Source organism: Dendropsophus ebraccatus, chromosome 3 (genome assembly GCF_027789765.1).
Source record: "Dendropsophus ebraccatus isolate aDenEbr1 chromosome 3, aDenEbr1.pat, whole genome shotgun sequence".
Classification (NCBI taxonomy): Eukaryota; Metazoa; Chordata; class Amphibia; order Anura; family Hylidae; genus Dendropsophus; species Dendropsophus ebraccatus.
In genome coordinates, this window is record NC_091456.1 from 26,197,319 (window position 1) to 26,224,387 (window position 27,069).

At 43.7% G+C, this 27,069-nt stretch overlaps 2 protein-coding genes across 2 annotated transcripts in view; both read left to right on the plus strand.

Annotated features, from left to right (window-relative positions):
* The first annotated feature begins 811 nt into the window (after positions 1 to 811).
* Positions 812 to 7,642, plus strand: RPLP0 (ribosomal protein lateral stalk subunit P0). Its single transcript, XM_069961271.1, has 8 exons — positions 812 to 907; positions 4,041 to 4,147; positions 4,762 to 4,937; positions 5,014 to 5,101; positions 5,708 to 5,854; positions 6,241 to 6,426; positions 6,518 to 6,658; positions 7,447 to 7,642. The coding sequence occupies exons 2-8, from the start codon at positions 4,094 to 4,096 to the stop codon at positions 7,597 to 7,599; spliced, it is 945 nt and encodes a 314-aa protein (XP_069817372.1). The 5' UTR covers positions 812 to 907; positions 4,041 to 4,093; the 3' UTR covers positions 7,600 to 7,642.
* A 3,525-nt stretch (positions 7,643 to 11,167) lies between these two features.
* The window catches only part of GCN1 (GCN1 activator of EIF2AK4), a 51,530-nt gene continuing 35,628 nt past the window's right edge, over positions 11,168 to 27,069 (plus strand). The window contains exons 1-15 of the mRNA XM_069961272.1: positions 11,168 to 11,248; positions 19,077 to 19,179; positions 19,879 to 19,942; positions 20,025 to 20,156; positions 20,238 to 20,346; positions 20,506 to 20,604; positions 21,771 to 21,905; positions 22,968 to 23,036; positions 23,115 to 23,223; positions 23,304 to 23,378; positions 24,155 to 24,283; positions 24,391 to 24,441; positions 25,007 to 25,105; positions 25,818 to 25,991; positions 26,105 to 26,257. Of these exons, the coding sequence (XP_069817373.1) occupies positions 11,231 to 11,248; positions 19,077 to 19,179; positions 19,879 to 19,942; positions 20,025 to 20,156; positions 20,238 to 20,346; positions 20,506 to 20,604; positions 21,771 to 21,905; positions 22,968 to 23,036; positions 23,115 to 23,223; positions 23,304 to 23,378; positions 24,155 to 24,283; positions 24,391 to 24,441; positions 25,007 to 25,105; positions 25,818 to 25,991; positions 26,105 to 26,257 (1,519 nt within the window). The 5' untranslated portion in view covers positions 11,168 to 11,230. The remainder of the gene's footprint in view (positions 11,249 to 19,076; positions 19,180 to 19,878; positions 19,943 to 20,024; positions 20,157 to 20,237; positions 20,347 to 20,505; positions 20,605 to 21,770; positions 21,906 to 22,967; positions 23,037 to 23,114; positions 23,224 to 23,303; positions 23,379 to 24,154; positions 24,284 to 24,390; positions 24,442 to 25,006; positions 25,106 to 25,817; positions 25,992 to 26,104; positions 26,258 to 27,069) is intronic.

The window sequence follows — 27,069 nt, forward strand, 5'->3', positions numbered from 1 at the left end:
AAGTACTGCTGATAAATTCTCTTTAAGAAATGAGGTAGAACTGTTAAGACTTACAATTGTACCTGCCAGCTGACCCAGCCCCCCCAGCAATCGCTAAAAGAGGCGCTTGGCTTAAAGAAGAACTCCAGTGAAAACTTTTATTCTTTCAAATCAACTGGTGTCAGAAACGATTTTGTAATTGACTTGTATAAAAAAAAGTCAAGTCCTCCAGTACTTATCTGCTGCTGTATGCCCTGCAGGAAGTGGTGTATTCTTTCCACTCGGACACAGTCCTCTCTGCTGCCACCTCTGTCCATGTCAGGAACTGTCCAGAGCAAGAGTGGCTTTTTTGGACATTTGCCACCCTGGACAGTTCCTAACATGGACAGAGGTGGCAGCAGACAGCACTGTGTCAGACATGAAAGAGTACACTATTTCCGGCAGGACATACAGCAGCTGATAAGTACTGGAAGACTTGAGACTGGAAGAAAACGATTTTTGCTGGACACCTCCTTTAAGTCCAGGTTTGTAGCCGAAACAGCTGAAACAGTCCCATAACCACAAAAATAACTTTGAACAATGCTTGCCAAAAAAAAACACACCGAAAAATTGGCTATTGTTATTAGCCCTTAGCTGCCTTGTAATGCTTCCTATGGTTTGGAAGGTGCTGTGACTACCTCCACTCCACTAGGGGGCCCTAGTCTATTCTCTTACATGGTAACACCGGTTTGTCCGATAATATGTCTCTTTACGAGGCCTCCTTTGAGTGACTCCCTCCAGATCCAATAGGAAGCGAGACAGTAAAGCGTCACGTCCAATCTGCTTCTTAGTCGAGGATTTCCAGCTTGTTGATTGGCCGCCGCCGTGTAATATAAAAGCGTAGTTCCCGGTTCACGCTCCCTTTTACCTCCCGGAGCCCTCGTGTGAGGTACGTGAGGCCTAGTAGTAGTTGTGGCCGGTGGCCGTGACGCCCTACTTCCCGCTAACTATACACGGGAGGAAACATGTCTCATGTATTTTGTTCGCGCCGTTTGCGCTGCGGCTTCTGACCCTTACTGCTATCCGTCCTCTGTATATAGGACTCCGGTACCGCATGCAACAATGTGAACTCATCCTGTCATTTATGCCTCACCATCAGACGGCCTAGTGTGTACCCGGCTGTAACCTAGCAGCGGCTTGCGATACAGTGGGACAGACTCTAGTGTGAATAGTGTCAGTGTGAGGATGGTTTCCTGCCCACGTGTTATGTAGATCCATTCTGCCCAGTCTGGAGGTTTTAGTAAAAGTCTGGTCACATGACTTTCTTTTAGAACCCAAGAAGCCATAATCCTTTGCTGGTGCCTTACTGAGCTAGAGATATATCTACCTATCTCTGTGTCAGAGGCCAGTGTGGCTCCACCTCATAATGATAGATATGTAACTTGGGGCCCTATTACACCGGGCAATTATTGTGCAAAAAATTGTTATATTCGAATTTAAACGGTAATCGTTCTGTGTAATTGCAGGCAATAATCGAAAAATCATTCGTATATCGTTTATTTAGATCTTACACTAAGATTATCGCTAATCGTTTGCTGTAATTCCACCTTCGTTCACTCAAGTTCTGTGTAAGGGCCCTATTCCACGGACGATTATTGTTCGCATAATCGTTAAAGAAGCAGTTCACTTTTTTTTTTTTAGCCGCTGTCATGTATATATACAGAAGATGATCGTTGTCCTGTCCCGCGGTGCCGTTCAAATCGGGCGCGCGCACTTCCGCCTGCTGCTGCGAGTCCTCTTCTGTGACCAGTGATTATACGCCGGAAGTCACGCGCTTCCATGCATTCGCTATGGAAGCGCGTGACTTCGGCGTTCAAATTTCAATGCAGAGAAGAGGAGTCACAGCGCCGGTGGAAGTGAGCGCGCGCCCGATTTGAACGGCACCACGGGACCGGAGCTACGCCGCGGGACACCGATAATCTTCTGTAAGTATACTTGACAGCAGCTACCCGGGGGCCGAAAATAAAAAAGTGAACTGCTTCTTTAACGATAAACAATCTCAAACGACCGCTATTGCGAAAGACCTGAAATCGTTCACTCCTTTCCATGGAACAATAATCGTTACTTATGATCGTATTTGCGATAGTTTTTTTTTTTGCTATTGCGTTCGTATCTACTGCGACCGAACGACGTCTTATTCAAAGCTAACGATTTGCGAACGAGCAACAATAAAAATAGGTCCAGGTCTTATTAAGCGATCAACGATTTCTTGTTCCGTCGTTAATCGTTAACTGCTATTCGACCGAAAGATTATCGTTTAGATTCAAATGATTTAACGATAGTCTGAACGATAATCGTTCCGTGGAATAGGGCCCTAAGGCTGGGTTCACACTGCGTTTTTGCAATCCGTTTTTGAAAAAAAAGGATGAAAAACGGATTGCAAAAACTGATGCATTTGTGTGCATCCGTTTTGATCCGTTTTTCCATTGACTATCAAAACGGATCAGTTTTTTTTGACGGACACAAAAACGTTGCTGGCACTATTTTTTTATATATGCTAAAAACGCAGTGTGAACCTAGCGTAATATGGTGAACGATTTCAGGTTAACGATAAACAATCTAGTTTGCGATCGTTAATCGTTAAAAATCGCTCCGTGTAATAGGACCCTTATGGTCCTTTTACAGGGAATGATTGATCGTTTGTTTTTGCACAATAACTATCGAATTCGAACAATCGTACGTGAAAACGCAGCGAACGATCAAACAACGAGCCAAAAATTGTTCATTGTGATCTTTCAACATGTTCTCAAATCAGTGTTGATCGTTTGCAAAAAATTTGCAGATCGTTCAGTGTAAACAGTCTTTCAGCGATTTGACCTATGTGTGAGAGGCTTAAACGGTCGCAAAACGCATAGTGAATTTTCCGTACAATGAATCGCTCCGTCTAAATGCTGATTGTTATAAAAGAAACATTGTTCATTCAAAGTCGTTAATCGTGCGATCGGGCGAATTATCGCTCTGTGTAAAAGTACCATTAGTCTCTGGCATCACTACATAACCCAATGAAGTACTGACCAGGTCATTGGTTTACCTGGTCTACCTCCTTACAGTTACAGAATGGCTGATATGGGGTAATCTGTATAGAGTTTGGTGACCATCTCTATAGGCATATTGTTCCCAAGTTTATTCTGTAATTGCTGATCTGCAGTTTAATACCGATAGGTTTCTAGTCGCGATAGGTTTCTAGTCGCGTATCCACACACACGCAGTTTTTGTGGATCCATGAATAGGTTGTGATCCATGCCGCAAAGAATTAGGACGTGTAGTGCGGATCTGTAATTGTGGCACAGATCACTTTCTAAAACTGTAGTGGTGGGTGAATTGTGGACCATTATGGAGGCACAAAGTGTTGTCCGCCATTGCAGATCCAAGATACCAGGCAGCACTTGCGGACGTGTGACTGTACCCCTTGGGTGCTAAGCGAACCTGTCAAAATATTTGTGTTAGATAACGTTATCCAAATGCTCAGTGTTTGATTTCCTGCGGCTTCAGAAGTTGATGTTGCCCTAGGCTGTACCTGAACATTTTGACAGGTTCGCTAGTAGTCTTATGGTACTTTTACACGGAGCGATAATTCGCCCGATCGCACGATTAACGATTTTGAATGAACGATGTTTTTTTAATAACGATCAGCGTTTAGACGGAACGATACATTGTACGGAAAATTCGCTATGCGATCGTTTAAGCCTATCTCACACATAGGTGAAATCGTTGAAAGAATGTTTACACGGAACGATCTGCGAATTTTTTGCGAACGACCAACGATAATTTGAGAACATGTTGAAAGATCAAAATGAACGATTTCTCGCTCGTCGTTTGATCGTTCACTGCGTTGACACGTACGATTATCGTTCGAATTCGATCGTTATCGTGCAAATTCGAACGATCAATCGTTCCGTGTAAAAGGACCATTAGTTTACAGAAGATGACACTGTCCACTAGTTGTAATGGTCCTTGTAAGTAGCCAGTATTTATAGTAATCCAGTTGTAGTTTATATAACTTTTGCTTCTTGCTTTCACAGGATTATCAAGTCTTTAAACCCTTTTTGTGGCAATCCTTGGTAGCACTGACAAGATGCCCAGGGAAGACAGGGCTACGTGGAAGTCCAACTACTTTCTGAAAATCATTGTAAGTTGTTTTCTTTCTTCCTCTTTACATTGAATCACTTCTGTGCAGTTTTTACAGCTATAACTCCTTGTTGTAGGTGTTGTCTTGTGAGTAGTGTTAAGGGAACCTGTCAAAATTGAGTTTAACAACGTTACCTGAACACTGTCTGATTCCCTGTAGTTTCAGAAGTTGGATGCCACCGTAGGGAGGCCATGGATACAACCACAGGCTGTATCTGATTTCCCGGTAGCCCTAGGGTGGCAACGCCGAGGGTTTGGTTAACTTTGCCGAACGGTTCACTCATCACTACTTATAAGCCATCATGGTACCTGCATTGTGGGGAAAAAGGGTTAATTCTGATGAGGGATTATTTCTACAGGTTTATAACCATTGATTCACATCTGTCTGTTGTAAATACATTTTGACTGTGGATTGTCTGTTAACTGCTTAGACATCTAGATGTCTGCAGCAAAGTGGATAGTACTGCCCTCCTCTAGCAATAGATCACAGCCTGTGAAGCCATAGTGTTAGTCAGAATATGTTACGTCCAAGGAACGGCTTTATAATATATATACTTTATATGTTTACAGGTGCTGTACTTTTTATATAAATGTTCTTGGTTTTTATTTTTGCAGCAACTCCTTGATGATTTTCCAAAATGCTTTATCGTTGGGGCGGACAATGTTGGCTCAAAGCAAATGCAACAGATCCGTATGTCCCTTCGAGGGAAAGCCGTCGTGCTGATGGGAAAGAACACCATGATGCGTAAGGCTATCCGTGGCCACTTGGAAAATAACTCTGCCCTGGAGAAGTGAGTCCCCACTTTGCCTCTTATAATTAATTTTTTTGTAGTCTTCAAGTTGTTCACAGAAATTTATATTTTTCAGGCTTCTGCCTCACATCAAGGGAAATGTGGGATTTGTTTTCACAAAGGAAGATCTCACTGAAGTGCGAGACATGTTACTTGCTAACAAGGTAAATAAATCTCTGTAAAGCAGAATTTAACCGATAGGTATTGAGCTTATATTGGGCGTCGATTCCTTTAGAATGGTTAATATTAAAGATAAGTGAATTTACAGTAATAATGAAGAGAATAGTTTTAACTGGGCACTCTGCATATCAGCCTGCTGCCTTTAACTTTGTGCCGCGAAAAGCTGGATCCAGTCCTGGGAAACTGAAGTTCCCCAGGACTGGATGCAGCTTTTCCAGGCAAAGGCAGCATGTTAAGCAGACTGCACAGCTAACAAAGCAATTCGCTCATCTTCTAGTTAATATCTAGCCAACGTGTTATCTTGCTATACTGTTACATACAAACTATTGTGATTGGTTAGTAAGTGTAACATTAGATATGTTTCTTCATTCCTGCATTGGTAAGACTACATGGTGACAACACAATGCTTTTTCTTTTTAATAGTAAAGGTTATACATTTTTTCATTTATCTAAAGGCTAAGTCTGTCAGTGTTACTCTACAGAATGGCATTTGCTTTTTGGCTTTATAGTAATTATTAAGGAATTGAAATGATTACTGTTGGTTGCATTCTTTAAGATGTTGGTGTCCTAATATTGAAATAATTTCCTAGGTGCCCGCATCTGCTCGTGCTGGAGCCATTGCACCTTGCAATGTCACAGTACCTGCTCAGAATACTGGTTTGGGCCCTGAGAAGACTTCCTTCTTCCAGGCTTTGGGAATCACTACTAAAATCTCCAGAGGAACTATTGAAATTCTGGTAAGTTTTTTAGGTCTTTTTGGCCAAAGTTTAAATACCGTACATTAATATGCACCTTTCTTGACTGGCGCTTCTGGATTAGCTGTGACATCCACTGCTAATCCGGAAGTTTAGGTCTCCAAAGACACGGAGTCGCAGTCAGTTGATAATGCACGCAACCCCCATTAGATCCAACGGAGTTTGCGTGCATTATCAACTGATTGCGTCTTCATATCCATGGAGATCTGAACTTCCAGGTTAGCAGTGGATTTCACCGCTAACCTGTAAGTGCCAATCGTGACAGGTACACGTAAAAGAAGTCACATTAGTTTACAGAAACGGCATAGTTGTAGTTCTTGTCCATATTGGAGTGTGTGCAGTCTAACAGCATATGCTTTTCTCTGCAGAGTGATGTAGAACTGATTAAGACTGGAGATAAAGTAGGTGCCAGCGAAGCCACCCTGCTGAACATGTTGAATATTTCTCCATTCTCCTTTGGTTTGATCATCCAACAAGTCTATGATAATGGAAGCATCTACAGCCCAGAGGTCTTGGATATCACAGAAGATGCCCTGAGAACTCGCTTTTTGGAGGTACAATACTTCTACAAATCTGTGTTTTTAATATGGTTGCCAGCAACTTGTGACTTGAAAGAACCACAACTAATCTACAATCTTTCTTTAGGGCGTGCGCAATGTGGCTAGTGTTTGCCTGCAGATTGGCTATCCCACTGTTGCTTCAGTACCTCACACTGTCATCAATGGATACAAACGGGTTCTTGCCATTGCAGTGGAGACTGACTACAGCTTTCCATTGGCAGACAAGGTAAGATGATGAATGGGCTTAGTAATGAGAACTGAAGTCCAAAGTGTGGTGCATATGGGTGAAGCAGAACATCAATACACATAAAAATTATTGCCACTCTCCAAATGTGCAATGAAGTAGAAATTCATTGGTTGATCAGTCAGCAGTGTCCCCTCTTGCTAGTCAATGCAGAACAGGTTTTGCAAAAAATAAAAATTCTAAATTTACTTATTGGGGTAAAATTATTGGTAAAACACCAAAGACACTGACTCCATGTGCAATGAAACAACAAATGCCTGCATACTTGCCTCCCCTAGCGCTGCTGCTGTCATATCAGTTACCATTCCCATGTTCTTCTGATGACTTCCTGCTCAACCAATCATAAAGCAAAGTGAGGGGGAGCAGGATGTCATCTGAAGAAGCAAGAACACAGAAGCAGTGGCCAGAAGATGACTGGTGCAGTGCCAGGGGAGGTAAGTATGCAGGTGTCTTGTTTTTTTGTGAACAGGGAGATATGGTGTTAACTGGGCTTTCTTGAAAAGCTGCAGATCATATATCCCATTTAGAGATGGTTATTAGGGAATTCTGGACCCGTAATTAGCCGATTATCTGCAGATCCTAAATTAAATATTCTTGCTAATGACATCCCCCGTAATGGACACTTTACTTAGCAAACATGGGGAGTAACTAGGATGCTTAGTGGTAAGAACATTTTAATGAGCCCACTGTCAAATGGAAATAGTAGCCTGGATTATTGTACTGTACAAGATGAACAAGATCTTGTATTTACTGGTCGTTCTGTTTTGCAGGTTAAGGCTTTCTTGGCAGATCCATCTGCATTTGCTGTTGCTGCTCCTGTTGTGGAAGCTGCTGCAGCTCCAGCCGCAGCTGCACCTGCTAAGGAGGAGAAAGAAGAGTCTGAGGAGTCTGACGACGACATGGGATTTGGTCTCTTTGACTAAGATCCATCAGTCAAATCACATCAATAAAACTCCATTTAACTAACTGTTCCTGTAATTTTTTTTAATAAAATTGGCAGAGTGAGCTGTAGGGGTGACGATTACTACCCATTTTAGTAGTGCTTTTATAGAGCTTAAAATGGGGAGTAATATGCGAGTACAAAGGATAGTGAAACAAATGTCATCCACCCTATACAGAAGTTATCATTCTATTATGTACAAAAGGCCAGGGCCAAGTGGCTTCAGACTGAAGATTGTTTATTTTTTTTTTTGATTTTTTTTTTTTTTTTCTCCAAACTTTTTCCAATATTTGGCACTCGCGGTGACAGCCGTGTACAAACCTATTCTCCGTATTAGTCCCACTATTGTAGCTACAATGGTTTAGCCACTTTATTTTCATTCATTAGGATTTGGATCCTAATGAAACATTGTAGGAGAAAAAGTGGTAAAAAGGGAGAAATGGGTGAGCGATATTGGTGGTATCACTGAAGAGAGGAGGTAAGAGGTAAATTAGGGAAACAGCATAGTACAATTAAAAATAATGCACCCATTTTTTTTTTGTGTAGAATAAGGAAAAGGAAGAGTCTGGAATGTCCCAAGATAGAGAGGCGGATTATTTGCATATGATTTGGAGTTTCCTTGAACTAAAGAAATTTTGGAGTCATGTAGTGAAGAGGATTAAAGGGGGTTATGCAGCTCTGCAGAAACATGGCCACTTTTCCCCCTCTAGTCTCCAGCTCAGTTGTTTGCAATTAAGCTCCATTTACCTCAAGGGAACTGAGTTTCAAACCCCACCCAATCTGGGGACAAGAGGGGGGCAAAAGTGGCCATGTTTTTGTAGCACTGGATAACCCCTTTAAGAGGAAGTTTAGCAATAGTATAACACGCAGTCCTAAGGTAGTAATATAGAATATCTTATAGGACTATGGAGAAGATGGGGCCTATTTTTTTTTTTTTTTAGGTAATACATAGGAACTGGAGAGTACATACAACGCCCTCAATAGACAATTGAGCACATCTAGTGAACGTAGTAAAAGGATATGATGACACTTGGTACAAGGGGGGAAACAAGTAGAGAGAAGGATTATGCAGCAGTGGGAAAAGTAGAACAAAAGAGGCTAAAACAGGTGATGGATTGGAGAAGAGTACAGTACTCTAATCGTAAGGCTAAGGCACCATTTAGGATATCCTGTTCAAAACTGGGATTCAAATGCCCCTGGTTCGGGTTGTTACGAACTTCTGCCTGGCTCGCTCAGCTCTACTGGGTTTGTAAGTTGTAATCTGCATTTGATATGGATGGAAAGTTTATATAGAAAAGACCTGATTTGTATGGTAATGCATATCATTTTTTTTTATAAAAACAAACCCAAAAACCATAAGAGCAACACACACACACTGACAACACAATCTCTACAGATCTATCCAAAAATAATCAGACAACCATAAACAAAAGTATACCATGCGTTAATAAAAACAAAGGATGTTTCTGGACAATATCTCTTGTAGTTATAGAAAAGTTCCATTGTTGGTAGTTCAGAACACAACAACTAGTTGCATTCAGGACTACTTTACACCTCCTCCTCCCTATAGCCTTCCTAACATCTCCCAAAAGGGTAAAATTCCCCACCACCAATTATAATTGCTACATTGTGTGGTGTAGAAGAATGTAATGTTCCCATAACCATGAATTATTGTGACCTGTATTTCCGCTCTTCTACAACAAACAGTAAAAAAATCAGTAGAGGCAAATATTATAGGACTTCATTGAATGCAAAAGCAATATTTGCTACACATTTTCCAGGACCAACATTCCCAGATACTATAACTGGTACTTTACAGACTGGCCCACCAAAGGACCGGAGGATTCTCCGGTGGAACCCCAGCTCAGAACCTGCAGTAAGGGTATGTGATCACTATGGAATCCTGATGGAACACCCGCCACGGATTCCACAGTGCGCACCTGCTGGCGGCCGGGTGTATCTCCGCTGCTCCCATAGGCTTCATTCTATGGTTTGCCAGATTCTGCCGGGATTCCGTAGTGTGCATATAAGACCTTAAGAGTGGGTTCACACTACGGAATTTTGGCTGATAAACTGCGGAATTCCATCTACTGTACGCGCTCTGCCGGCTCCATAGACACCATTCTATGGGCCGGCTGATTCCGCATTCCGCCGAACGAAGTGAGATGTCACTTCTTTCGGCGGAATGCGGAATCAGCTGGCCCATAGAATGGTGTCTATGGAGTGCCTGGGTGGCTCTGCCACGTCCTGTCTGGGACCGGAGACCACAGAGGTGTATTGTGGGTGTCAGTGTTGGAGCTGGGAAGGTAATGAGATGTTTTTTTTTTTTTTTTTCTTAACCCAACCCTTCCCTGGCCATACTGAATGCACAAGCGCGAGTTGCCTTTTACTTCTATGCATTCCAGAGTTATCAAGACCAGGCAAAGTAATGGGTATTTCCTTCCTTGGAATATGTTTTAAAGGGGTAGTTAAAAAACAACAACTTTAAAATGGTACCAAAAATGCCAGAGATTTGCAAATTACTTCTATTAAATCACCAGTCCTCCAGTACTTATCAGCTGCTGTATGTCCTGCATGAAGTGATCTATTCTTTCTAGTCTGACACAGTGCTCTCTGTTGCCACCTCTGTCCATGTCAGGAACTGTCCAGAGCAGCAATAAGCATGGGTGCACACTATGGATTCCCGCGTGTGACCGCGACGGATTTCGTCACTCGTACCCGCACGCGGCGGTGCGCATCTCTGCCCCTGCCATAGATGCTATTCTATGCATGGGCGGATTCCGCATTCCGCCGAAATGTCAATTCTTTCGGCAGAATGCGGAATCTGCCCATGCATAGAATAGTGCGGCACGAGCGGAGAAGCGTGCCGCCGTGTGCGGGTACAAGCGACGAAATCCGCCGCGGGTCATACACGGATATTCCGTAGTGTGCACACACTCCTAATCCTTGACACTAAGACTTCAGATTTTTTAATAGAAGTGAATTACAAATCTCAAAGATTTTTTTGGGGGTGAACTACTTTAACTACACTATAGACTATAGATATATCCTATTAATTCAGGTCTATATGGGGAACCTTCCGCCCTCCAGTTGCTGCAAAACTACAATTCCCATCATGCCTGGACAGCCAAAAGTTTTGCAGCAACTATAGGGCCACAGGTTCCCCATCTCTGTTGCAGTATATGGTATGGCTGTAGCTGGGGAACCACCCAGACTCCCTTTATTCATGATCAGAGACAGGATAAAAGCTGCAACCTGGTGTCCCCATCCGGTGACAAAACTGCAATACTCGTGCATGCTGGGAGTTGTAGTAGCTGCATATAACGGTTGCTATGGTGCACTGTGGAATCGCCTACAGCAGGGATGGGGGGGACCTTTGCTCTCCAGCTGTTGCAAAACTACAGCTCCCATCATGCCTGGACAGCCGAAGGCTGTCCAGGCATGATGGGAGTTGTAGTTTTGCAACAGCTGGAGAGCAAAGGTTCCCTACCCCTGGTGTACAGGACTGGATCATGAGCGGCCGCCGTACCGGAAGTGACGTGCGCTCAGGAAGCCAATCGTGGAACTACCTGGCGGAAGTGCGTGGTAGTGCTTCCTGGGTCAGGGCCGGTAAGATGGCGGCGGACACGCAGGTTGGTGTGGCACCGGTCTGGATGAGTTGTGTGTGCATTATGTGGCCCCCTCCCATAGGTTCCCGCTGTAATAGATATATAAGGCTGTTAGTGTGCGGGGTTAGTCAGCTCGCCACCCCCTGCTCTATGAGGCGGTGGTCTGCAGCCCCTCTGTACGGGAATGATGCGTACACTGGATGAGCCCTGCCTTACCTCATGTATATAGTCTGTGTCCTTACCAGGTGCTGGGTGCAGTTCTGGGAACAGCTGGAGGCGGTCATGTGCTGCCCTGTATCTACCAGGCTGGCATGGTGCCCCAGCATTGGCCTGACATGACCCCCTCCCCCTCCATACAGCAGCTGCTGCCCCCTCCCTGTACTTTCATGGACCTTATACAACATGAAACCTGCACTGACCTCCTGGTTGTGGGGACCTTGTATCCCGGCCAGTGCTCTATGTGCATAGAGGGACTTAAAGGGGTTGTACACCAAAATGTTTTTTCTTTCAAATCAACTGCTGCCATAAAGTGTCAGAGATTTGTAATTTACTTCTATTAAAAAAACTTAAGTCTTCCAGTACTTATCAGCTGCTGTATGCCCAGCAGGAAGTTGTATTATTTCCAGTCTGGAGAGCAGTAGAGGTTTTCTATGGGGATTTGCTGCTGCTATGGACAGAGGAGGCAACAGAGAGCTCTGTGTCAGCCAGGAAAGAAAACACCACTTCCTGCAGGATGCACAGCAGCTGATAAGTACTGGAAGACTTAAGATTTTTTTTTAATAGAAGTGAGTTACAAATCTCTGGCACTTTATGGCACCAGTTGATTTGAAAGAAAAAAAAAATTGGTGAACAACCCCTTTAAAGGAGAAGTCCGGCGGATTATACAATCTGGAGGGTGGAAATTCTTACAAGTACTAACTTACCTCCCCCTGTGTCTGCGGTGGGCCAACCTTGGGACCCCTGAGCTGTGATGGCGTCACAACTCTGGGGGGGAACAGGTCTGTCCCAGCTGATGGACTGGCCGCTCAGATAAACAGGGACTGGAGTGGCGTCCTGTCCCAGTCACTAACTGGCTGAGCGGCCAGTCTATCAGCCGGGTCGTGACATGTCAGCTCTGGGGATCCCACTGCTGGTTTCATCGCGGGTAGAGGTAAGTGAGTACATCTAATCAATTTCCCCCTCCCGCTGGATTTTATAATCCGCTGGACTTCTCCTTTAAGGGTGCGTTCACACCTACTGGATCTGCAGCAGATTTCATTTAAATAACTGAACACAGCATCAAATCTGCACCATCAAATCTGCTGCAGATCTGCTGTGGATCCTGTAGGTGTGAGCGCACCCTAAGGGTGCGTTCACACCTACAGGATCCGCAGCAGATCTGATGGTGCAGATTTGATGCTGTGTTCAGTTATTTAAATGAAATCTGCTGCGGATCCGGTAAGTGTGAACGTACCCTAAAGGAGAGACCCTCTATGCACAGGATCCAACGGCAGGGAGCCCCGCAGTGATCATGAGATTGTAGCGGAATTTGCCCATAACAGAAGTGATCTATGGGGCTCCTGAACATTGCTGGGATAAGCAGGAATACATGGTGCTCAGTGGCTCTTTACACTTCATTTGGGGGACAATTGTTCTCCATTCGCATGAATTGGGGGTCTGGCAGTCAAATCCCCACTGATTAGTTAGAAATTCCCTATTCTGTGGAAAGGGGATAACTTTGCATTTTGGGATAACCCTCTTTAAGGCACGTGTACCATCAGGTACATTCACTTTAACATGACCTACGGATAGATCGGCGTTTCCATGTACGGCGCCGTTCTATCCACGGGTATCGGGCCGGGGCTTTCCTCTCCACGCTCCCCTGCTGCCTGTAGCTGCCGTTACTTCCGAGAGGAGCTTGTCTCAGGAGTGACCGCCTGCTCAGCCAATCACTGGCCACGGGGCTGTCCTGTCTCAGTCACTGATTGGCTGAGCAGGCTGTCAGTCCTGAGACAAGCTTGTGGTTTCAGACAGCAGGGGAGCGCAGAGGTAAGCATATAATGTTTATGTTTTCTTAGATGGCAGCAATGTGTTAAAAATGTGCTAGCGTCAGATAACCCCTTTAAAGCCACAGCCCCTTATCCAGACTAATATGGGTATGGTCGGCTTCATGCAGTATTTTGGTCGGTATGTTTTTTTTTTTAAGATCACACACAAAAAGGTGCAAATCCTTCCTTGAACCCTTTGAAGACTAAGCCCAAAATGACCCAGTGGACCGCGCAAATTTTGATCTTAGTGCTTTCGTTTTTCCTTCCTCCCCTTCTAAGAGCTCTAGCACTCTCAGTTTTCTATCTACAAGCCATGTAAGGGCTTATTTGTTACAGGAATAGTTGTACTGTGTAGTGGCGTCATTCATTTTACCATAACATGTATGATGGAACCCCAAATATATTATTTATGAAGATATAAATAGGTGAAATCGTAAAAAAGAATGCAATATGGTAACGTTTAGGGGGTTCCTGTGTCTACGTAATGCACTATACGGTAAAAGCGACATGATACTATTATTTTATAGGTCAGTCCGAACACAACCATATGCAGGTTTACGCAGATTCTCTAATGTTATTCTTTTTTTTTTTTTAATGAAATCCTTTTTTTGGCAATTAAGTATTAATAAAATGGGCCTATTGTGACACTTATAACAGTTTTTATTTTTTCACCTATGGGGCTGTATGGGGTGTCATTTTTTCCGCCATGATCTCTAGTTTTTTATTAATACCATATTTGTGAAGATCAGACGTTTTGATCGCTTTTTATTAAATTTTTTTTATCCTGTGCTTATTTCCCTCTTTTCGTCTACGCCGTTCACCGTTCGCAATGACGCTTGTTATATTTTAATAAATCGGACAATTACGCACGCTACGGTATATTACATGTTTATTTTTATGTTTTATTTATATAATGGGAAAGAGGGTGATTTTAACTTTTATTAGTGGAGGGGCTTTTGGGGTAATAATGATTTTAACTTTTTTTTTTTAAACACATTTTAAGTCCCCCTGGGGGACTTTTAAATACAGTACTTTTATTTTATACACTGATCATTGCTATTCCATAGGCATAGCATTGATCAGTGTGATAGGCTATCTGCTCATTGAGCCTGCCTGTGCAGGCTCAGTGAGCAGATCGTCGATTGGACAGCACGGAGGCAGGTGAAAGACCTCGGTGGTCCATTGAAATGATCGGGACCCCCGCAGTCATCGCGGTGTTTAAAGGGGTTACCCAGCGCTACAAAAGCATGGCCACTTTTCCCCCTGCTGTTGTCTCCAGTTCAGGTGCAGTTTGCAGTTAAGCTCCATTTACTTCAATGAAACTGAGTTTGAAACCCCACCCAATCTGGAGACAACAGTAGGGGGAAAGTGGCCATGTTTTTGTAGTGCTGGATAACCCCTTTAAGGGGTTAATGGCACGCTGCAGACTATCATTAACGGTGAGGTGCCGGCTGCTCACTGCAACCGGCCTCCACTTCCTCCCCCTATGAAGCGCGCTCCGCTCAGGGCACAGGGCACAAGTCTGGGCACAGACTTCCAGGGCGTATCGGTACGTCCTTGGTCATCTAGGGGTTAAAGCTTTACTCCATGTCAGTTCTACTCCAGGTTCTGTCCATAAATACTGCTCAAAATGGCACGTGTAAAACCAGCCTTAAAAGGTTTATCCAGAATTAGAAAGTGCACAGCGACTTTCTTGCAGAAACAGCGGCTTTTATCCTGTCAGGTTGTCAGTAGTATTGCAGTTCACTTCCATTTACTTAAATGGAACTGAGCTGCAAATTCAAATCCAAAGTGAAGACAAGAGTGGTGATGTTTCTGGAAGAAAGCAGCAGTTTTTTTGTGTTCCTTTGGTAATAAATACACACATGACACAAACATGGCTATATTACAAGGGTGTGAACTAGTTCTAGGTTTTACAATCTATTGAACTATGTTATAGGGGCTTTCATCAAAAAGAAAATAAAGACTACTGTATGCATATGTGCTGTGCTGTAATGACAGTGCTGCATGGCTGCTTCAATACAGCGCATATGCATACAGTTCCCCCGCTCCCAGCATGTTATCATGTATGCTGCCCGGGCGGAAGGGAGGGGAGTCTGCTACAGGCATTTCACATCCGTGTTCCGTGCAGTACATGGAATATGTGAATGCGGCCTAACTCTGGCCAAAGTTCTGGATTTTTGTTAAAATCCTGGATGCTGTCGGCCTGCTTTGCTCTTACATGTCTTCATGCTGACATTTGTAATTTTTGGCTCTACAGTGTGCTTCCACCTATCTACCTGGATAGCGTATAAAATTCTATGGTGGTGTTGGACCCTTCTTCGTTGTTATATCACAGAGACATGTCCAAATTTTTGATTGGTGGGGTCTGACTGCTAAGATCTCCATCGATCAGGAGAATGAGCCGCAAGAAGCCTGCAGTAGTGCATTTTACTCCACAGCTTACAATGATCTCCTTTCAGATGGCCCCACTATAATGCCCCTATTCCACGAGTCGTTTGAAGGAGCAAACGAGCGCTAATAGCTATTAGCGCTCGTTTGCTCCTCGTTCCCCGCTCGCTGCCGCCGCTATTCAACGCGGCTGCAGCGAGCGGGTGAGTGCGGGAGGGGGCGGCGGGGGGGCTGCCCGGGGGATCGCTGATCGTCCGGGCAGCCCATAGGATACAGCAGCGCCTGCTGCCGATGCTCCTATTCAACGGAGCGACGGCAGCAGATCGCTGCTATATCAGTCGCTTGTTTTTCAACATGTTGAAAAACAAGCGACTGCAACGATCAGCCAACATGAATGATGTCGGCTGATCGTTGCACTCTATTCCACGGGACGAATATCGTTCGTAGCGGTCGATATCGGCCGAATACGAACGATATTGCTCCTCTAAACCACCCGTGGAATAGGGGCTTAAGTTTATCAAGCTGCCTCGACAGAGATGATTCACAGCAGGGAAATGTAGTGTGTGTCTCTACGCTCACTCAAAACTCAGCATGTTCCTGTGAAATGAGTTTTTTTTAATTTTTTTTTATTATGATGGGTGAGCTTACGTCATGGCGCCGTTAGGGGGGTTCAGAGAGGGGATTCACCGCGACCCCGCTCTGAACTGCCGCGATCCTGGCTGCTTTCTTCCAGTTATTAGTGGACATGGCCGGTCGCCGTGCCTGCTAATAAGGACATTTAAATGCAGCTGTCAGACATGACAGCTGCATTTAAAGGGAACCTGTCACCCCCCGTGCCGGGGTGACAGGCTCCCGACCCCCCGTTAGAGCCCCCTATACTTACCTAATCCCGCCGAGTCCTGCTTCTGGAGGTGGTCGGGTGATGAAGATCTCAGTCGCTGCAGCCCCGCGCGCGCGCTGAGAGATGAGTCCAACACCCATAGAGAATGACAGGAGAGTCCAGCGCTCCGTCATTCCCTATGGGTGTTGGACTCATCTCTCAGCGTGCGCGTCGGGCTGCAGCGGCTGAGATCTCCGTCACCCGACCACCTCCAGAAGCGGGACTCGGCGGGATTAGGTGAGTATAGGGGGCTCTAATGGGGGGTTGGGAGCCTGTCACCCCGGCACGGGGGGTGACAGGTTCCCTTTAAATGCTCTGCAGAGCGCCATCCCTGGTGTCTAGTGGTGGGATCTCCCCTCCGTGATGTGATCACAGAGGGGAAATCCCTTCTACTGAGCCGGCCAGGACCCAGCATCGGACTGACTCTGATCCCGGCTCGGCAATCCATGCATCTGGATCTGATGGATTGGTGCTGTATTAACCCCTTAAGGACGGGGCCAATTTTCGTTTTTGCGTTTTCGTTTTTCCTTCTTGTGTTTAAAAGGCCATAGCACTTGCATTTTTTCACCTAGAAACCCACATGAACCCTTATTTTTTGCGTCACTAATTGTACTTTGCAATGACAGGCAGATTTTTTGCATAAAGTACACTGCGAAACCAGAAAAAAATTCAAAGTGTGTTGAAATTGAACAAAAAAACGCATTTCTTTTATTTGGGGGCGGGGGGGGGGGGGGGGTATTTGTTAATACGCCATTCGCCCTGGGGTAAAACTGACATGTTATATATGTTCCTCAAGTCGTTACGATTACAACGATATATAACATGTATAACTTTTCTTTTATCTGATGGCCTGTAAAAAATTCAAACCATTGTTCCCATACTTATAACGCTTTTATCCTTGGGTCTATGGGGCTGTGTCAGGTGTCATTTTTTGCGCCCTGATGTGTTCTTTCGATCGGTACCTTGATTGTGCATATGCGACTTTTTGATCACTTTTTATTACATTTTTTCTGGATTTGGGATTTTATTGCGCTTACGACGTTTACCGTGCGAGATCAGGAATGTGATTAATAGTTCAGGCAATTACGCACGCGGCGATAGCAAACATGTTTGTTTATTTATTTTTATTTATAACATGGGGAAAGTTTGTTTTTTTTTTACACATATACTAGAAGCCCCTCTAGGGCCACTAGACACCAGGGAACGGCTGCATACGGTAATCGGATGCAGCTGTCAACTTTGACAGCTGCCTCCGATTATTTAATTAGCGGGCACGGCGATCAGACCGAGCCTGCTAATAGCCGCGGTCCCGGGCTACACGCGGCACCCGGTATTGCGGCGGTTCAGAGCGGGGTCGCCGCGTGGCCCCGCTCTGTACACCTCTTTCGGACATATGACGTACCGGTACATCATATGTCCCTAAGAGGTTAAAGGAGAGGTCCGGCGAAAATTTTTATTAAAGTATTGTATTGCCCCCCAAAAGTTATACACTTATTACGGGAAATGCTTATAAAGTGCTTTTTTCCCTGCATCAAGGCTTCACTTCCTGGATAACATGGTGATGTCACTTCCTGGATAACATGGTGATGTCACTTCCTGGATAACATGATGATGTCACTTCCTGGATAACATGGTGATGTCACTTCATGGATAAAATGGTGATGTCACGACCCGACCCCCAGAGCTGTGCGGTCTGTGTCTGCTGGAGAGGATGATATCCAGGAAGTGAAGCCTTGATGCAGTAGTAAGTGCAGGTAAAAAAGTACTTTATAAGCATTTCCTGTAATAAGGAAAAGAGAGGTGGAGGGAGATGAGGCACCAAAACAGGGCAACAAAGTGATAATTTACAGCTACATTACCGGGCTATCTCCTCTGAAGTCAGCTCTGACCTCTGAATACCGACTTTCACACAGTTTCCACTGTGTAATCCTTTGTTCTCTGCTGGCGACTAATCTCCCTCTTCCCCCCTCCCCTTCCATAGGTTACACAGGGCTCGACTGATGTAAACTAGTCGAGATTTCCTGATAATGAGCAGTGAAGGAGGGAGGGGGGGGGCTGGGGAAAGGCTTTTTGAATGCAGATAATGGCATATTTGCCTAATAAATCCAATTACAAAATTTCTTAAAATCGCCTGGACTTTTGATTTCTGCAAAAAAACAACAACACAACATTGAGACTATAAACTTTTTCCGTAGACACAGTGTATCTACAGGAGAACAGCTCTAAAATAATGCATTTGATGATGAATGTTGCTATTATTTGTCAGATAGTTGTACATAAAACCTTCATGTAAAGTTGTCAGTATATGGAAGTGTAATTTTGCTCCATAGAAGTCTGAGTGCCATATTACAGCTTTGTACCACTGACAAGTTATATGGACTAGTGCTCTGCTTGCGTGCATGTGCCCTATAGCTTTGTCATTAGAGGGTTAATATACAGCCAGCTATCTAAATATATTATCGCCTTTGGAAATCCATATTGACAGTCTAATAGACGCTTGCTTCTGCCCTTTGCTCTTTCCGCCTGTGTTGAGCTGCTATCTTCACTATTCTAGGTACAGGATACTTTGAAGAAGTTTGCAGCAAAAGTCACAACATCAAGTGTGAAGGAACGGAAAGAGATTTTGAATGAGCTGAAATTATGTATTTCATCTAAAGGTGGGTAATAAGACTCTCTTACCTTATTGCTGTGTGATAGTGGTAAGTGATACTGTATTGGTCATATTAGCCAAGTGATGCAATATTGCAGCATATAGTGGGATCTAGTTTTCTTTACCATACCATCTCACAATGCCTTAAAGGGGTTATCTGCTCAGGTAAAATACGTGCTGAATCATCCCTCCTCCTGGAGACTAACAATTTGTTCCATACATCACCTTATCAGTCTCCTTCCCCCAGTTCTGCTGCTTTCTGATGAAGACACAGAAAATTGTGTTTGATCTGTTCTCTCTGTCTCCCCCTCCTCCCCCCTCCCTTCCGAGTTGGTTCATGTAAACACTCTTCCTGGCCGGCTGTATCTGGATTAATCACTGTGAGATCATCAGCAACTTGACTTTTAGATTAAGCCTCCGGGCATTACAGAGTGCAGAATGAGCTGTCCAGGTAGCTGTTTACATGAGCCGTCTTGGAAGAGATGAGGAGACGGAGTGAACAGCCCAAACACAATTATCTTACTCTTTAGCAGAAAGCAGCAGACTCAGAACTGGGGGAAGGAGACAGAAAAGATGACAAGTATGGAAAGAATTGTTGGTCTCCAGGAGGAGGGATGATTCAACATGTATTTTGCCTGAGTGGAGTACCCCTTTGTATTTATTTATGCCATGTACAATGTTTATTGTAATATATCTCTCCTTCTAGATCTGCCTGAGGCTGCTGTTAAAGGTCTCTCCAAATTATTCTGCCTAACTTTGCATCGATACAGGTGAGTTTTTCATGACTGTATTGCTGAGGTCTCGCCACACCTCTTGACATCTTTGAGTCATACTTCTGTGGTTATTTTGCAGAGATGCAGGCTCCCGTCGAGCCCTTCAGTCTGTTATCCAACAGCTGGTGGAATCCCAGCCTGATGCTACTGCTAAGAGCATTCTGCAATCTCTGCAGACATCTGGCATAGGGAACAAGAATGCAGAACCCAGGTAATGTATGATTGATTCTAGTTACTATTAGTATTATGTCATTGATTGATAAACATTTATTTACTATGTGGTGTTTTACAGCAAAAGTAATGGCTCAGCAGCAGCATTGGCCTTGTCATGGACCTGCGTCATTGCCAGAATTGTATTCTCCATACCCGACAAGCAGGAAGGGGAGACCTGGAAAAAGATGGTGTGTATTTACCCAATGTGTTGGATAGCTATAATGAAATATTGCTTGCAGCTTTGTGCATTTCTATTGATGAAGAATGTTTATATAACATGATGTTTTAATGTGTTCATTATATACCATTGGTTCTTTAACTTTATCTTTTTTCCCCCTTCCAAATAGGTTGAGTGCCAGTCGTTTCTGTTGATGGACATACTAGGAGGTTCACACAGACATGCAGTGTTAGGCGCTTCAAAGAAGATGAACACATTATGGAAGGAGGTGCCTGATAGCCTTTACTTTAACAGTTTCATAGTATTCTACAGTACAGTCAGTAGGTTTATGCTGCCTTAAATGAGGGCAGTGTCAACTAGTGACAGAAATACCCAACAAAATGGTGTATTACTTACTTCTGTTTAGCGGTTCTCCTAATATACCAGAGAATGTGCTTTATGCCTCACCACTTTCTTTGCCCTCTGGCTGCTGATTGACAGCTGTCTGCCTATACACAGTATAGATAGACAACTGCCAATCAGCTGCTGGTGGGAAGAGTGTGTTGGTGCTCATGAATATCCAGGACTACTGAGCACACACATATAATGGGAGAGGGCTAGTTATTGCCCTCATTATTTAGGAGGATATCTCCCATTAACCTGCACATAACAATGTAAGTGATACGTCATTCTGTCACTAGTTTATGCTACCCTTAGGGTACTATTTTACGGGCCGAGTAGGGCCCGATCAACTATGTAAACGAGTGCCGATCTGCCAGATCGCCGCTATTTCACGGACCGAGGAGGGCCCGATCAATGATGTAAACGAGCGCCGATCTGCTAGATCGCAGATCGTTTACTGGGCCTATTCCACGGCCCGATGATCGTTGAGCGAGGGCTGCAGGGACATTGTTACCGATGTCCTTGCAGCCCTTGCAGCATACATTACCTGTCAGGTCTTCTGCTCCGCTCCGTCTTCCTCCCCGGGTCCCTCATGCTCTAGCTTCAGAATGGCCTGTCAGCTGACAGGCCACTCAGACAATCCGGCCTGTGATTGGCTGAGCGCTCCGTCAGCTGACAGGCCATTCTGAAGCTTGAGCACGAGGGACCCGGGGAGGAAGACAGAGCGGAGGAGAAGCCCTGCAGGTAATATATGCTGCTGCTTCTCAAATCGTCGGTCGTCCGCCGCGCACCGCTATTCAACCGTAGCGATGCGTGGTGGGGGAAAGATGATTTTAGGTCTGGCCCCAAATTTGGCCCTCTATTTCACCGAGCGATAATCGGCCAAATGGGGCCAATTCGGTTGATTATCGTTACTGTGGAATAGGGCCCTTAGATAAGACAGCATAAGCCTACTAACAGTCTATTTAATAATCAGGATCTTACACATAACATAGTTACATAGTTCATAGACATTTTTTAGTCCTAACATGAGTTTTTTTTTCCTTTTCTCAGAATCCTGGCCTTGTTTCTAAATATCTGGATGCACTTTTCAGCCTTGAACCCAACCAGAAATACTCCGGTATGCTTGGCCTTGCTGTACAGTTCTGTGTGAAGCACAATGAGGTGGCCATTCTGAATAAGCACAGGGTAAGCGTCCTTTAATGGTCATTTTTGTTTCAAACAACTTCCCTCCTTATGATAGCCTATGTGATTTCTATCATAGCAGCACAGTGGCTCAGTAGTTAGTACTGTAGCCTTGCAGCGCTGGGGTCCTGGCTTTAAATCCCACCAAGGGCAACATGTATGTTCTCTCTGTGTTTGCGTGGGTTTCCTCCGGGTACTCCAGTTTCCTCCCACACTCAAAACATACAGATAGGTGAACTTAGATTGTGAGCCCTATTGAGGACAGGGAGCAATAATTGTCAAAACTATGTTAATTGCTGTGCTATACAAATAAAAGCATTATTATATTTTTAAATCACCTGCCAACAATGACTTTATACCCTAGAAAAAATTCCAATGTTTTGGCTATTAGGTGTCTCCCTTCCAAAGAAACTGTCGTCTGTAAGGGTCCATTTAAACAGAAAGATTAGCGGCCAAAGAGTTGAAGCCAAAGCCAGAAACAGACTATAAACAGAGATCAGGTCATAAAGAAAAGCTTGAAATTTCTCTTCTTTTTAAATCCATTCCTGGCTTTGGCTTCAAATCTTTGGCAGATAATCTGTCAAATAATCTTTCTGTGTAAATGGACCCTCGTGGTGTGCTTACACAGAGATATTTTAAGACAAAGCCAGGAACTATTAACAGAGAACAGGTCACTAAGGAAAGACTGAGATTTCTCCTATTTTCAAATCCATTCCTGGCTTTGTCTTCAAAAATCTTTCAGATAAATCTGTTTAAACGCACCATTACGATTATTGTTCTGTGTAATATGGTGAAAAGCACCATTAGGGGACTTCAGTTTCTAGCAGCAGAAAGACCAGGTTGGAACACAGGAAGTGTTGGCGGGGCATAGATTGGGCTGTGTACCTGCACTATTTGAGTCTGGCTCTTTTTTAAATACCAGTGTTAATACTGTTATATGTGCACTGTGCTCCCTCTATTTCCTCCCTTTTTTCATCCTTATTGCAGCAGTTCAGTGTTTAGCTTGTGGTGTAAATGACTTGTCACTATATAACCATTTGGTCCTTCTGTTTCTCACTCCTGCAGAGTAATCTTCTTGATTTCTATGTCAAAATGGTTCTCATGAGTAAAGTGAAACCTCAGAACTACATACTGGTAAGGGTTTTACTTATTACTGCTTTCCCTAAGTCTCAGTGACTGGCAGGAATTCATTTGGATATGTTCTGTTTGTAGGAGAGTTGCACCCCTATCTTGCAGCGTCTGTCACACGAAGAATTTAAAGAGCAAGTCTTACCCGTGTTACAGAAGTCTCTCCTACGTAGCCCTGAAAATGTGATTGACAGTAAGTCCACCCGTATTTATCTAATAAAGTCTGTTTAAAAGTTAAATAAGTGATATTTTAATACTTTATTTTCCCTTCAGCCATTGCATCCCTGTGTGCTTCTGTGACTTTGGATCTGAGTCAGTATGCCCTTGACATCGGGAAAGGTTTGGCTGGTATGTATTATTAACCTCATCATAGTCACATCATTTGGTAAATGTCTCCTTTCTGCCTGTCGAGTAGTTAAATGGCTCAGCTCATCTGTTCATCAGCTGAGCGCATCTTTTGCCTGGCGCTAAAAGTTTATCGCTATCGGCATCTCGTCTCCCTGAGTGGACAGGAGACGGGTGTCAAATGGCAATATGTTTAAATGGCCGCACAAATGACGCAGGGATCGTGCCTCGTAAAGGCCCTGCAAACAAGCGCTGATCTCACTGATTGACACTCGTTTGCGGCCATGGACGACCAAACTAAGGCACATGTAAGAGGACCTACATTCACCAGTTTGGTCTCCTAAATGAAGAGTACCCTCCCCGAGCTGCATTAGAAGCATCTCTCTAGCCAACCTGTGGTGGGTGGGAGGGGGGGGGGCGCTCTTAGAAAGTGACCAAGGGCATTGGAGAGGTATTTCCATCTTGTGGTTTACCCGTTTTTCTGGCTCTGCTCAGGTTGTGGGTAGATGCATTCTGTTGATTAACATATTTTTTTGAACTTGTATGGAGCTGATGCTGTATTTAACCTCTATGGGATGTATATGAGAAGTTCCCTAATTACGTTAGTGCCTTTCAGCACATCCACAATCCTACCTCACAGTAGCAAACCTACAAAGGTTTCCAGACCGGTTCTAAGCAGTCTGACACCTCTGGACAGAAAACTAGGATCCTCTCTGTCTACTTGTCAGCTCTTCCTCCTCACTTATGCCTCATTTCTTTTCTTTTTTTTTTTTTTAAAGGGCAATTGAAGTCTAACAACCCACAACTGATGGATGGTGCTGTGGTGGCTTTGCAGAACCTGGCCCATCAGTGCAGTGACCCAGCTGCTGTTGAAGCATTGGGAAAGCATTTGTTTGCTATTCTGGGAGGTAAGAAATTAATATACACATTTTTTTATTCAATTTAAAAAGTTAAAATTCATTCAAAAATCTGTATACCTAATATAGTAATAGTACAGTGTAACATTATATTCCAGGTTCAGAAGGAAAGCTTACAGCTGTGGCTCAGAAGATGAGTGTTCTTTCAGGTAAATGTTTCCATTTCTTTATGTGGCCCATAGTTCAGGGAGGAACAGAGAGACATTGGGCTTAACATTGGGCAGATTTATCTGACAGATTTTGGAAGCCAAAACCAGGAATGGATTTGAAAAGAGGAGAAATCCAAGTCTTTCCTTTATGACCCGTTCCCTGTTTATGGTCTGTTTCTGGCTTTGGCTTCAAAAATCTGTCAGATAAATCTGCCTGTGTAAACGCACCATTAGTTGATAATTGGTTATTATTAGAGTTCCAGCAACTTCCAGCACGCTCCTGAACCCAAGCTTGTGGCATTTGATTACTGGTGTCTGCTGGAGGGATGCAACGCTAAGGAGTCCAGGCTATGGCCTATGGCTGTGTATATATTTTCCAGGACTCCCTAGGGCTGCATCCAACTTCAGCAGCCATCGGTAATCAAATGACACAAGCTCGGGTTTTGGAGCGTGCTCAAAGATTGCTCAGCTCTAGTTATTATATATTGTAATTCTACGTAAAAGTAATTCTACGTACACGTAGTGTTTTTCAAACAGTAATTTTTATTAATTTCTTTTACATAAGGGATTGGTGCTCTAAGTCACCATGTTGTTTCTGGTACTTCAAGTCAGGAGCTGAGTGGGACAATTTCAGAATTGTTCATTCCTTTTCTTCAGCAGGAAGGTAACATTATTTTGTAATTTTTTATGGTTTTGATCATTTGAGCGAGTGTTATTTTATGTGTCTATGGTTACTATGTATATAGGTTGTCATTGACCTCCACAATGCGAATATAAAACACCCGTATACCCATATTTAAATGGGAGGCTGTTGTAGTGTAAGAGCCAGATAAATCATCCAAATGTTTTCTTATTTGTCTACAAGCTTGTAGTTAAAGGGGTTGTTCACCATTTTTTTTTCCTTCAAATCAACTGGTTGCATAAAGTGCCAAAGATTTGTAATTTACTTCTTTTAAAAAATCTTAATCAATTTATTTATTTATTTATTTATTTTTTGCCTAAAAAGTCAACAAGGCTGTAAAAAAAAAGAAGGAACATAGCAAGAGAGTATCCTGCATGAGTTCTACTAATAACAGTAAGGGGGCGTTCACATGCCGCTGTGCCAGTACAGAAGTGCAAAGATTTAAACAGTTGTGGAGCTCCTGGCATCATACTGATAGATGATGCCGGGAGCTCCGGGATTCCAGTCCGTAGCACTTCTTCCGTACACCGACTATAATGATGGCTGCCCTTAAGACTCATTCAATATAGTCTCTACCCATTGGGCACTAGAATTGGTGGGATAGTGCCATTTTTCAGTTAAGTATATTATCTGTAGATTGGAAAATGACGCTGTTTTTGCCTTTTTGTAATACAATTTTTTTTTTTTTTCAAAGTTCATGAAGGAACTCTCATTCATGCGGTTTCGGTGCTTACTCAGTGGGGCCAGAAGTTCACAACTGAAGTTCCTAAGAAACTGATAGAATGGTTTCAGAAAGCCGCTTCTCTGAAAACCAGCACTTCTGGAGTGAGGCATTCATATTGCCAGTGCATGCTGGTATCATTCAAGGGTAAGCTTTACAAGTCAGCCGTTCTCTAAATACTACAACTTTAGCCTTGAAAACGTGTATATAAAAATGACAGAAGTAAAGGTAATAGATAATAAGAGAGTCCTTTCTCACAGGGGATACGCTGGGGCAAGCTCTGGGACTCGTACCCCTCCTGATTCAAACAGTGGAGAAGGCGGCAGCACAGAGTGCACAGATATCGCTCTTAGCAGAAGCGCTGGCTGCCGCTGTGCTCGTATGCAGGATTTCCCTCACTGAAGTCCAAGTTGGTAAGATTTATAAGTGTCATCTTCTGTTACCCTCTTACTATCTATAGAATTTACTATTTCTTTAATAAACTGTATTCTCCTAAGGCCCAGATTTATAAAAGTGATTGAAATAGAAATTGGTGTAAACTGGCCAAAGCAACCAGTCACAGTTCAGCTGTCAGCTCTGGGAAGATAAAAGCTGAGCTGTGATTGGTTGCAATATTCTAATTTTACTTACCGAAATTTCTTTCTTTTTATGAGTCCTTAGGCAGCACAAAGACATAAGGGGTTAACTTAGTTTCCTCATCCTGCCAGGCAGAAGGAAAAACATGATTAATCAATTAACATAATTAAGTAATTGACTACACCTCATAAGAAGGATCCAGAGACCACACAAGCCGTGTTTGCAGCAATAACACACAATTTATTAGGGCGGGATGTTGTGCTGCCTACGGACTCATAAAAAGAAAAAATTTCGGTAAGTAAATTAAGACTTTTTATTTCGTCCTACGGCACAAAGACATAAGGGAATACAAAGCAATACTCAAATAAAGGGGGGGGGGGGGTTAACTTAAAGACGCTATTTGCAGCACTTTTCTGCCAAAGGACACTCTGCTATTGGAGATGACGTCCAATGGATAATGCTTCGCAAAAGTAGATGAAGAGGCCCACGTTGCAGCATGATAAATCTGATCCAGAGAGACTTGGGCAAGTTCGGCCCAGGACGCTGAAGTAGATCGCGTGGAGTGTGCTTTAATGCCTACTGGCAGAGGAAGACCTTGTTGATTATAGCACTCCGCGATTACATCTTTGATCCAGCGGGATACGGAGGC